General features: G+C 43.6%; 1 protein-coding gene across 18 annotated transcripts in view; it reads left to right on the top strand.

Moving 5' to 3' along the window:
- The first annotated feature begins 1,508 nt into the window (after nucleotides 1-1,508).
- DCLK2 (doublecortin like kinase 2) overlaps nucleotides 1,509-12,015 on the top strand; it is a 144,302-nt gene continuing 133,795 nt past the window's right edge. For 10 of the 18 annotated variants that reach the window (XR_011537759.1, XR_011537756.1, XR_011537755.1 and 7 more), the window contains exon 1: nucleotides 1,684-2,661. Coding sequence is in view for 13 of the 18 variants with exons in the window: in XM_070611612.1 (XP_070467713.1) it covers nucleotides 2,241-2,661 (421 nt within the window). In the remaining 5 variants the exon portion in view is untranslated. Of the gene's footprint in view, nucleotides 2,662-12,015 lie in introns of all 18 variants that reach the window. The other 8 variants (XR_011537758.1, XR_011537757.1, XM_070611616.1 and 5 more) reach the window with 4 other exon arrangements.

Below are 12,015 nucleotides of genomic sequence, written 5' to 3'. Positions count from 1 at the left end.
AGTATTGTGCCAAGACTAGCAGCATTGGCATTACCTGGGAGCTTAATAGGAATCTCAAATTCCACCCCATACCTACTGAATCAGAATCTGCATTTTATGAGATTCCTCCACTACATGGAAGTACCTTAAAGTTTGAGAAGTAGCACCAATGTATCATTTCACTCCTAATGTTACAGCCTATGGTTGGAAACCTGGCTATACACTAGGAACACTTTCAAAAAATACTGTTGAAGAAGCCTATCCCCAGAAATTCTGATTTAATTGGTCTGGGATGAGGTCTATCACGGCCTTGGACCTAATTATACATCAGAATTTTTCACCTCAAAAAAAATACACTGAAGTCTCAGATCAGCTCCGACTTCTCAGCATGCTCCAGTCCTGGTTTTAGAATTCAGATATGCCCCGGTGCGGCCCTGAGACTGCCCTGGAGGAGCTGTGGTGCACTGAATCTTCTGGGGCCTTACCATGTCAGGACAACTTCACAGCCACTGAAGAACTACTCCACATATTTCTGCCTTCTCTTACTCATGCTCTTTCTAGATTCAGTTCATTCCAAGAAAAGCATCATGCCTTCCTACCTTAACAGATCAGCTTGGATTTGCTGTCTAGTGCCACTCAGAGAACCAGGTACTGAACATCTTAAGGTTTCAGGGTAGCTCACCCACCTGTAAAATTAGGACCAAACGTCTTTTAGTTTCATCTTTCCCTGGCGGCAAAATGGAAGTAATTAATGTTTCTCAGAAGCCTTCGGAAAATATGTATTTACTGTTGATGAAACATTACTAAGTTAAGATTTCCAGTATGATGAGCACTTAGAAATGTTAGACCTATTACTTAATAAGACGCTCAAATTGACATTAAATATCACTTGAATGTAAGGGGGAAAGGAGTGCAAGAGTTCTCTCTTTCCTTTACTGATGCATCCTCAGTGATGGAAACAATGCTTGGCACATGGCGAGCTCCTAATAAATATTTGCTGATTAAATAAATCCCTCAGAAACCAATCACTTCTGATTATTCATTCATTCAAAGTTGTGGAACGTACCATGTTAGCTAATCTGCAATGGAAACTGATTTATCAAAGGATTTTTAAATAAAGCTCAAAATCTCCTTTTTAAAAAATAAATTTTGTGCCCAAATTCAACGCCAAGTTTCGGGTTTCTGCCGTAGTTCGGCCTCAGTTCCTCATTTGGAAGCTGGCTAAGGGATGTGATCCCTGCCCTTGAACCTCCTTCCTTTGTAGGTTTTTGGCCTGCGCGCTTACGCTTCCCAGGCGGAGGAGCGCGCGCCGCGGCTGCGCCCATTAGCGCGGCGCGCGGGTTTGTAGCTGTCAGGCGGTCGGGGCTGCCTAGGACCCAGGAGGCGCCGCTCGTCTCGTGCTGCAGCGCCTCCGCGCCGACCCGTCCGGCCCCCTCCTCCGCGCCCACCTCCCTCCGTCCCGGGTTTTGGCAGCCTTTGCGGGGCTGGAAGCCCCCTCCAGCTCTGACAGCGGGCCGGGCGGGCGGCGTAGTCGGGCCCAGGCGGGGATGCTCGCCGGTGGGCCGGGCCGGCCGGCAGCGGAGGAGGCGGACTGCGTTATTTCCCGCTAGGGCCGGGCTCCGGCGGAGGAAGGGGCCCGCACGGCCCTCTCAGCCCGAGCGAGCGCGCGCCGCCCCTCGGACAGGGCCCGGGGACGAGCGAGGCGGCGGCGCGGCATCCCGGGCCTCGGGCAGGGCACACGGGCGGTTCCGGGCTGGCGCGACGCCCCTGCGGGCCCGCGACAGGCGTCTCTCCCACGCTCCCAGCCCCTCCCCGCCCTTCCCTCCCTCCCTCGGCGCGCCGGGGAGCACCGGCGGGCGCCCGAGCTTTGTGTGCGCCCGCGGGCCCGGGAGGCCCAACTTCGCGGCTCCGGCCCGGCTCCCAGGCGGGAGTCGTGAGGCGTGGCTGGGTGGAGGAGGCGCTTGGGGGGCGTGTGGCTCCCCGGCGGGCGGGAGGACCAAGCGAGCCGCGCCGGACAATAAGCTGGGCGGCTCGACGCTGCGGCCACTTTTAGGGGGGGCGCGAGGCGGCCGGTGCCTCCGCGGCTCAGAGGCCCCACCTGCAAGGAGAGGGCGGGATGCCAGAGCCAGGTGTCCCGGCGCCCTGAGGCCCCTCGCAGCCCTGCGGCCCTGAACTGGTTCTCGCATTAACAGTAGGCTACCTGGAGGCTTTGGCTGGGACGTTTTTCTTTTTTTTGGTGGGGAGCCCTCGGAGCAGCCGTGATGGCCAGCACCAGGAGTATTGAGCTGGAGCACTTTGAGGAACGGGACAAAAGGCCGCGGCCGGGGTCGCGGCGAGGGGCGCCCGGCTCCTCCGGGGGCAGCAGCAGCTCGGGCCCCAAGGGAAACGGGCTCATCCCCAGCCCGGCGCACAGTGCCCACTGCAGCTTCTACCGCACGCGGACCCTGCAGGCCCTGAGCTCGGAGAAGAAGGCCAAGAAGGCGCGCTTCTACCGGAATGGGGACCGCTACTTCAAGGGCCTGGTGTTTGCCATCTCCAGCGACCGCTTCCGGTCCTTCGACGCGCTGCTCATGGAGCTCACTCGCTCGCTGTCGGACAACGTGAACCTGCCCCAGGGCGTTCGTACCATCTACACCATCGACGGCAGCAGGAAGGTCACCAGCCTGGACGAGCTGCTGGAAGGTAGGAGGGGAGGGCCCGGCGCGGCAGGTGCGGCCCAGCAGGTGCAGTGGCCACCGGCCCGCGCGCACACGCCTGGCCCGCGCTGGGGACAGCCCGCGGGGTGTTTTCTAGGCGGCCCTGGGAATTCTGTGCTTCTGTCTGCTTTTCCGTAGGCTCTATGTGTGGGGCGCGCTCCCACATGTATTTATTTTTCCCAAGAGATTTGCCTTAAAAAGAAAAAATTCCTAACGGGCTTTGGTTGGTGACATCTCTCAAGATTGGCGAACTTGTGTGTGTGTTTTGAAGTGCGAACTATTTGAAAAAGTGGTTCTCCGGTGAGGATCTGGGTACCCTTCTAGCTAATAAGCTGTGGTTCAGCCTTCTGTGTGGACCTCGGTGCAGGCACCTGTGGTGGTCCAGCGTATGGGTTCTGCTCTATTCAGAAGCTGTGGTTGTGAAATGCTCTAGGTTGGCTGTCCTGGTTTGGCTTGCAGCAGAAGTTACATGAAGTCAGGAAGGGTGATCCCAGACAGTGGTTCTCAACCTTAGCTGCATCTTGCATCACTGGGGACTTTAAAAAATACAGTGCTTCCCACCACCCTCCCTCTCATATTCGCGTGTAATTGGTTTGGGGTGTGGTCTGGCCACCTGGAGTTTTAAAAGCTCCCCAGGTGATTCGAATGTGCAGCCAAGGTTGAGAACCACTGTGAAAGGGTTTTCCACTTTTGGTTGGTAATGAGGTGAATTAAGGTCAGTCTCTCTTGCCTCCTCCCCTACTGAAAGTAGCTAGTTAGGATGATAGAGACCATTGGAATCAGCAGTTGGGCCCTATTATACATTATTGATCTTATGGAGTCAGCTATGCTATTCTCAAAGGGACTACTTGGCTGTATGTTGTGTCATCCTTGAATTCCTGCAATATTTACTCTTCTTTCCTTTTGGGGAGAAAAAGCATTACTAAGTAGTTAAGAACATATTTCCAGGTCTAAACAGTACCTATAAAGATCAGACAGTACCCAAGTTTGTGCTGACTGCGTGTTTACAGTCTGCTCTCCTGCATCTTTCTTAATGCAAATGGCACATTGCATGTAGTCATAGCAATGTTGGCTTGGCAGGGAAAGGAAACTGAACATTGAGCCAACTGTTTTTCTTATATTATCTCATCATGTTCTTATGTTCTGAAGGCATTATGCCCATTTTACTCATGAGCAAACTTAAGCAACATGCCTTGTCACCCGGTACCTGCAGTATATGCTCTTTCATCTACCATTTACCTCTAATAAATTGATGTAGCTACACTGAGGAATCCTGAAAGTGGTTGAGTATTCTATTTAGTCACTGTTAGCAAAAGTTTTCTCTGTCCTGGCTGCATGAGGACCCAACCAAAATTAAGTTGTGTCTTCGGTGTACATATGTGTTTTTTTGACTGCTCACGTTCTCTTCATCAAGTGTGTGTTTTGGTTATAAAGGCTTCCTCAGGAGGTGATGACAATAGGAAGAGTATAAGTAAAATGAAGACACGTTGTTAAAAGGTCTTTATCACTTCTTTTTGTCGTGCTATATACTTAAGAGCAAAATTTGCCTAGAAGTTTCAAAGCTGAGTAACCAGTTTTCTGACTGACCCAAGGCTAATTAGCAGCTCTGTGGAAGGATCAAGGCAATGCCTATGGCTTGAGCACTTCCTATTCACATGCCCTTGGGATACTGTGCCTGGTGTGGTCTGAGGGTAGACAACAATTTTAATATCCTTCTCTGAAGTAATCTTAACAGTGTATTTGCTACATGAAATTAATGGACTCCAAAGATGAATATCACCATAGGGAAGAAGATCAAGATGTCCATTATGTACATTAATTAACAAGAGCACACACCGTACGTTGAGTTTATCATTGCCCAGGCGCTGCATGGTCCACTGAGTCAAATTCTCAAACTGTACTTTCAACTCTAAATTGAAGGTTGACAAATTTCCTTCCAATAATTCACTCACTGATTTTGAGGGATGGGGGACCATAAGTATGTGTAGGGTCCAAATTACTCCACAGTATGGTAAACAATAATACAGTTATAACAAACATTTGTACAACAGAAATGTTTTCCTAACTGAGCCAATTACCCACTTGTTTCAAGCATTGTTCAATATAATAAAATTACTGCAAAAGAAGAAAATTTGTGCACTTCTTTTGTCATAGAGGCATTCTCTCTGACAATGGACCTTTGTCTAAGTCTTAAGTTTCTCACAAAATGTGTGGGATATCCTGTTGCAAGGCAGTTTTTAAGAAAGAATCATCAATGTTTAATATCAGTCGTTCAAAATTTAAATAGTTTCAACTTTTACTTAAAATTGTGTGTGCAGATGTTCAGATTTATCATGTAGAAGAAGCAACAAGCTACTATGATATTATTATTTGCATCAGTAAAAATAGGTTTGTGGTATTGCCCATGCTGTCAAAATTGACTGCTTTATTTTATCTTAGTTCATTGTTTTTAATAAAGATTCTCTGATCCTATTTTTTACACCATTATGTTTGACTGTCCTCTCCTCTGTGTCTTCAATCCAGTGAAATTTGTAGTTTAGGGGATATTGTTTTTCCTAAACCATTCTTCTAAAATATTTTTAGTGAAGAATAGAAAGTGATGACTCAAGACAGCTCGGCATGAACACTCATTCAGAGGCTCAGTGCTATTGAACTCAGATGACAAAAGAAATTTGCATGACCCAGATTTTTTCTTCTGCCCTTGACCTTGAGAGTCTCTAGAGACTAAGAACAGTGTTCAGGTGTTGGCTGGCACTCCTCCTGTGCCTACACCAAACCGGCAGGCATCTTCAGCCTATTGCTTTATCTTCCTTTGCTAGATTAATTTCACTGAATTGGTGCTGTGCATCCCTGTAATCCTGTTTATTCTAAAACTGAATGAAGACCTTTCTCAGAGGAAAACTGTGAGTAAAACAGTTAATGTTGGGAAAATCAGGTTGAGCTGCCTGAGGCCATGAGTCAACCAAGCTTGTAGCATCTCCGATAGATGACCGAGGATGTCTAGGTGACTTGTTCTTAAGTTCTCATGATCAAGGGTGAGAGTCAGAACTCCTAGTCTTAGTTTTGTTCCATGAGTATTCTCCCCGTCTGGACATTTTGGCTATATTTGTAAAATTTTGGTGTCCTGAAGAGATATGCTCAAGAAACAGTGACACAGTGCCTGACCAGGTCAGGATCCCTGGGTTTTACTGAATGTGGATTTGAGAAAAATTCACTTCAGTTCTCCGGACCTCAGTGTCCTTTTCTGTTGAATGACAGATTGGGAGATCACCTCTCTAAGTTAGATCCCTTCTAATCTAAAAGTATATATCCTTCCCCTACCTAAGTAGTTATTTACTGAGTGTATGATGACCTGGGCTTCCTTTCCCTACCCAGAACCTATCTTCTAGAAAATTGATGAGGCTGCAGATGTCCTGTACCATCAGGGAATAGGTGTATGGTTCTCATGAAGTGTTTGTCAGGAGCCAAAAAACTATTAGCTACCTGTCTCTGCCTCTCTCATTCCAAGGTAAAATGTCATTTTATGTTATTTACTCAGTCAACAATAAATAAAGTTATTGAATTTTAGGGCACATAAGAGAATTTTGATTATTTTGATAGTGATACTTCCATTCTTCCGTTAACTTGAAAATTAGGTTGAAATAAGTTGAATTTAAGAAAAATCAGTTCTAAAGAAATCAAGCACTTGAAATTTCTGAGGTTCTCCTACTAGGTCTAGTTTATTGAATCTGTTTGGTTTAGTCAATCTCTGAAGATGTTAAACTAAAATGCAGTTACTGAGAAAGCCTTTAAGTAAAAATGAGTCTCCCAAAGAACCCAAATTATAGGGGTTTTTCCCCCTCCGCAACATAGATTTTTATGGTAGTAATAGAAAACTGAGCTCTTGGAACTTGTTATGGTGAGGAAAGAAACATAAACCCATGAATTACAAGCTGTTTGCTCATAGAAAGTCAAAAGCAGTACACATTAGAGGTGTATATGGTAATTAGACATGGCAGTTTAACATTGAATTTTAGATCTGCAAAGCCTTTTCTACCTGGCAGACTTCTAGATTCTTCAAGACCTGGTTCAAATATTACCTCTCTATGAAGTCTCTTCCCAGACCTCAGGCATATTGGTCTCAAATAGTTGTTGATCGAGAGCCTATTTGTTGTTCTGTGTGCTGGGGGCATAATTTCTTCCCTCAAGATGCTCACATTCTAGAGGGAGAGAGATAGTGAGTGTGTACACACACACACAACACACATGCAAAGATGGTTCCAGCTGTGAAGTGCTGTAAATGAAGTGGTAATGAGATGAGGTCAGGAGGGCCACATTGGCTGGGATAACGAAAAAGGCTTCCGAGAGGAACAGATGTTGGAACCAAGGCCTGAGGTCAAGCTTATAGCTCTTCCCTCTGCTTATTCACAGCATTTTTCTTTACCTCTATAATAACACTAACCTTTATAATATTGGTATATTGGGTCTATCTTTTGCATTAAACTGAGAACATCCTGAGGTCTGGGATCTTGGACACACAATAAATTCATTGAATAAATAGCCTAGAAAACGATTTTACCTCTAAGTCCCTTGGATACCAAGGGAAGTTTGAATATGGTTGTTCCTATATATCTGTGAAAAGATATATTTTTAAAAATTGGATTATATTTCAGATAAGTCAAAGATCTGTGCTAACTCATCATTGTGGAGAGAATGACTCTTCCATAATACCTGCTTCTATCAATCTGATTGTTCTCTTCATCTCATTTCCTTAAAACAGATTCAAATGGCTATAAAATAGCTGCATAATAAGCTCTTTCCAGAGGTAATGGGAAGAGAAATTTTCATTTGAGGAATAAAGAATTCTAAAGGGTTGGGAGAAGAAAGGCACTATTTGGGAGAGCATTTCTGATTAGAGTATGACACAATGATACTCTGGTAATTATAAGAAAAGATCAATATTTCATGAGGTTTTAAACTATGGAAACGGATATTTTATCATCCTGTGATGGGACATAAAGGAAAGTAGATTCCCGTAAGCAGTGGTTATCAAACTGCTTTCTTCATTGCAGAGAGGGCCAGGGCAGTTGCCGTGGGTCTGTACTGCCTGGCTGGGTCTCTTCTCCTCATCCACACCACCACCCATGCTCCTACCGCTTCTGTTTTTATCTCGTCTACTGATAAAGTAAATCACTACCCTAAGAATTAGGCATCCTTGTCTTCTCAGCTTTGCTACCATTTATTAGATGTGTTATATGCAGTCATTACATGAGGTACTTTATATGTTTCTTCTCATTCAACTCTTAATAATACCCTGTGAAATATGGCTTTATTGTCTCCTTCATTTTACAGATGGGGAAGCTGAGGCTCAGGATAAAAAAATTGCCTCCTGGCACCAATGGTAAGAGGTGGTGCTAGAACTAGAGGCCCTTCTCTCTGGCTTTTGAACTTCTGTCTTCTTAAGTGCTATGTTCTACCACCTGTGAGGAAATGGGGTTCATTCCTACCCCTGAGGGTTACATAGATTGTTATAGATCAGCAGTCCAGGGTTCCATCACTTCTGCAGCCAAACCTGTTAATCATTTATATTTGGGCAATGAAGATTGCAGTAGTTCTTCAGTCACTGTAGGTGTAATGAAAGTTTTAGGATGTTTCGTGTATGGCTCCTGAAATAAAATGCATTATCCTATATACCTGCTAAGTAGGGTCTGTGCATTCAAATTCTGCAGACTTGCCTTACTTGGTTTCCTCATCTGTAGAATGAAGTTAGATAATTGCTAAGGCCCTTTTCCTCTTTCAAGTTCAGTGATCTTGGGAAATGCTTTTGGGAGTGGGAAAGAGAAATGAACTTGGCTCTGTTGGTTCTAGGTCCCTTTTTAAAAGTTGGCCAGATTTTGTGATCAGATGTGGCTATCTAGGTTTAGGTGGAGTTCTTAGAACCCTCAATAACCTACAGGAGGATCTCCTCCATAGAATGTTCTCAGGAAACGGAGAAGTACAAACCTCGTGAAGGCTGGGACCACGATCATCTTGTTCATTTCTTTATCCCATGCAGCAAATACTTCTGGCACATGGTGTTTGATGATTACTTTTACTTTTGTGTCGTATATAAGATATTTAATAGGTGTGAATAGGTGAATATAGGTGTTTTAAGAAATGTTTCTTAGTTAAGACAGCCAGCTGGACAGTTGGCTAGATATGTGGAGGTAGAATAAGTTCATGCAAAAGACACATGTTCCTTGACCCTTCATATTTCAGTTTTTAACTAAGTTTTTATCCAAGAAAAATGATGTGATATATTTACACTTTAGCAGTTTATTAATTTCACTAGTGTCTGAGATGACTGACTTGATTTTTCTCTTTAGACATTTGTCATAACCAAATTCTTGTACCTTTATTTCTTGTGTGTATTTAAATCCTAGGATTATTCTGAGTCCCCTAATGTTTTCAGTGTCTGTTTTGAGTTAGTTCTCTGACATAACTAAAACTTAGTTTTGTTCACCTTTAGTGTTTCTTCTTATTTGAAGCATTGTGTTCAGCAAATTTATTTCATATATAATTTTAATACAATCTGGCACCTTTTAAATTCTATGAGTTGGAAATACTTTAAGGCTAGAATTTAGATGAATACTCTTCCATTCCTTAGCAGATGCTATAGGGTGCCAGCCCTGTGGCCGAGTGGTTAAGTTCGTGCACTCTGCTTCGGCGGCCCAGGGTTTCGTGGGTTTGGATCCTGGGTGCAGACATGGCACCGCTCATTAGGCCATGTTGAGGCGGCGTCCCGCATGCCACGGCTGGAAGGACCCACAGCTGAGAATGTGCAACCATGCACCGGGGGGCTAAAAATAAAATCTTTTTTTTTTTTTTTTAAAAAAAGAGAGATGCTATAATTTTTATTCTAGTCTGGGGTATTTTATTCTGTTTGCCATGTCTTCTGCAACCTAAAGTAGTAGACTAGTTATATTGTAATCTGTCAGAAGCTACTATGTTATAGACTGGAGGAATGGGAAAAATACTGGTTTGTGAGATCAACTTAAGTTCTTTTGATTACACTATAACATTTACTAACATCTCAAACAAAGTGACTAAAATAACCTACATTTATGACCTACTATGTTACCTGTTGTTTATATGTTGATTAAATTATAATCACTTGCAAGCAAAGTATATCACAATAGAAGTTATACAGTTTTGTCATTGATTTCTCTCTTCTTCACTATGTATGTCTTACAAACTTCAGATTACTTTGTTAATTTTTAAATAATAACAATGTAATTATTTCTTAAAGGCAGTGATTGGTGCTCTCTTCCCCAATACCGTTACCCGTCATCTTGGTCACTTTACTTAACTGTATTTTGCTTCATCTGCTAAAGAATCAAGAAAAAGGGGGCCGGCCCAGTGGTGCAGCGGTTAAGTGTGCACATTCTGCTTCAGTGGTCTGGGGTTCACTGATTCAGATCCTGGGTGTAGACATAGCACTGCTTGGCATGCCGTGCTGTGGCAGGCGTCCCACATATAGAGTAGAGGAAGATAGGCATGGATGTTAGCTCAGGGCCAGTCTTCCTCAGCAAAAAGGAGGAGGATTGGCAGCAGATGTTAGTTTAGGGCTAATCTTCCTCAAAAAAAAAAAAAAAGAAAGAATCAAGAAAAAGGAAAAGAGAAGTTATGGAAACTTACTACTGGTTAATGCTCATGTTCGTCGAGCATCTGAGAGAGAAAACTTGAGAAATAGCTCAGTGTAAACTCATCTCTTATTAGTGATCAAGGCCAATAATAAAAGATTCCACTTGAACCTTATAATGTATATAAAACACTTAACAGAGTCCTAGCATGCAGTGGCTCTTTAATAAATGGTAGTGGTTCTCAGCATCTTAAACCAAAATTTGTGTCCTTGTAACACCCCCCTGTAATTCTAGAGCCACCATTTAGAGCTTTGTAAGCTCATCCTGTTTCTGCATGGCAGCCCTTCAGACATTTTGAGACAGTGGTCATGCTTTCTTCTACTATTTCCCCTTCCCTCCCATCTCTGAACATCACCTCTGTTTTTGGATAAAATCTGGTTTCTGAATCCTTCATCACTTGCACTGAATCTTTTCAAGCCTTCTTCATTATCCGTTACTTGCTTAAAACTGAGACCAAGTCTTCCTCTTAGACTCACAGTGAGATTTATGGGATGAAGGAGGAAGGTATTAAGCAAAGGTGTCCAGAAGTTGGGGAAGCTCTGTCGAGGAAAGTTTTACCTCTGCTCGGGTGGTGAGCTGACTGAAAGACTGACACTTTATCTATTAAGCACCAGTTTATTTGCAAATATTATTCGATGGGTGGGCACATTTTGATTTAAAAGTCTCTCTCTTAATACCCTTAAGATTACAATATTTCTCAAACTTTAGCAATGTTTAAGATACTTAAAAATGAGAAACAATGTAAAAATCTAACAGCCAAGTTGCAGAAGCCCAGTATTACCTTAATTACTTTAATTACATTGTCCCTTAAATATTTACAAATATGAAAGTAGGTGTACCTTTGTGCATGTAGGTTTTACACACTGATACAAACCCCCGAAATTGGTAACGTAAATACCAACACAACTGTGTAGCCAAAAAAAATGCAAAAGAGCAATGAAAAGCTACAGATATTATTTGCTCAAACTAAATTGGTGTTCCCAATGTTGCCATGGTACCACATGTTGAGTTTGGTGTATTGTATTTCAGAATGCTATGTAATGAGTTAGTTTTGCACTGCTAATGATCCTTTATTCCTACAGAGTAAAATTATGTCCTCTGGCCTTAACTTGCTGCGAACATGTCTTTTACATATAAGTGTACTTTTTCCTCGTTAACTCCCAGCAAAATTACACTACTTGATGCCAGAAGAGTTGAGGCTGTGGACATAGAGTGGCCTGGCTGTACTTAATTTAGACGCAATCGTTCAGATGTTCCAGAAAAGGGTAATATAAACGTTTTAAGTCTTATCATCAAAATAAGCACAGAATTAAAATTGCCATGGTAAACTCTTGTAGATTGTGGGATATGGTTGGTTCAGGTGTGAGGAACAAAAAGACGGATAATGGATCTGATCTATAGCTTCCATCCGACCAGGAGATTAGATACAATTTCTTTTTTTTTTTTTTTTAAGATTTTATTTTTTCCTTTTTCTCCCCAAAGCCCCCCAGTACATAGTTGTATCTTCTTCGTTGTGGGTCCTTCTAGTTGTGGCATGTGGGACGCTGCCTCAGCGTGGTCTGATGAGCAGTGCCATGTCCGCACCCAGGATTCGAACCAACGAAACACTGGGCCGCCTGCAGCGGAGCGCGCGAACTTAACCACTCGGCCACGGGGCCAGCCCCAGATACAATTTCTTT

The sequence above is a fragment of the Equus przewalskii genome, chromosome 2 (genome assembly GCF_037783145.1).
Source record: "Equus przewalskii isolate Varuska chromosome 2, EquPr2, whole genome shotgun sequence".
NCBI classification, from domain to species: Eukaryota; Metazoa; Chordata; class Mammalia; order Perissodactyla; family Equidae; genus Equus; species Equus przewalskii.
The sequence above is the reverse complement of the archived record's forward strand: the minus strand, read 5'-3'. Positions and strand labels throughout refer to the sequence as shown.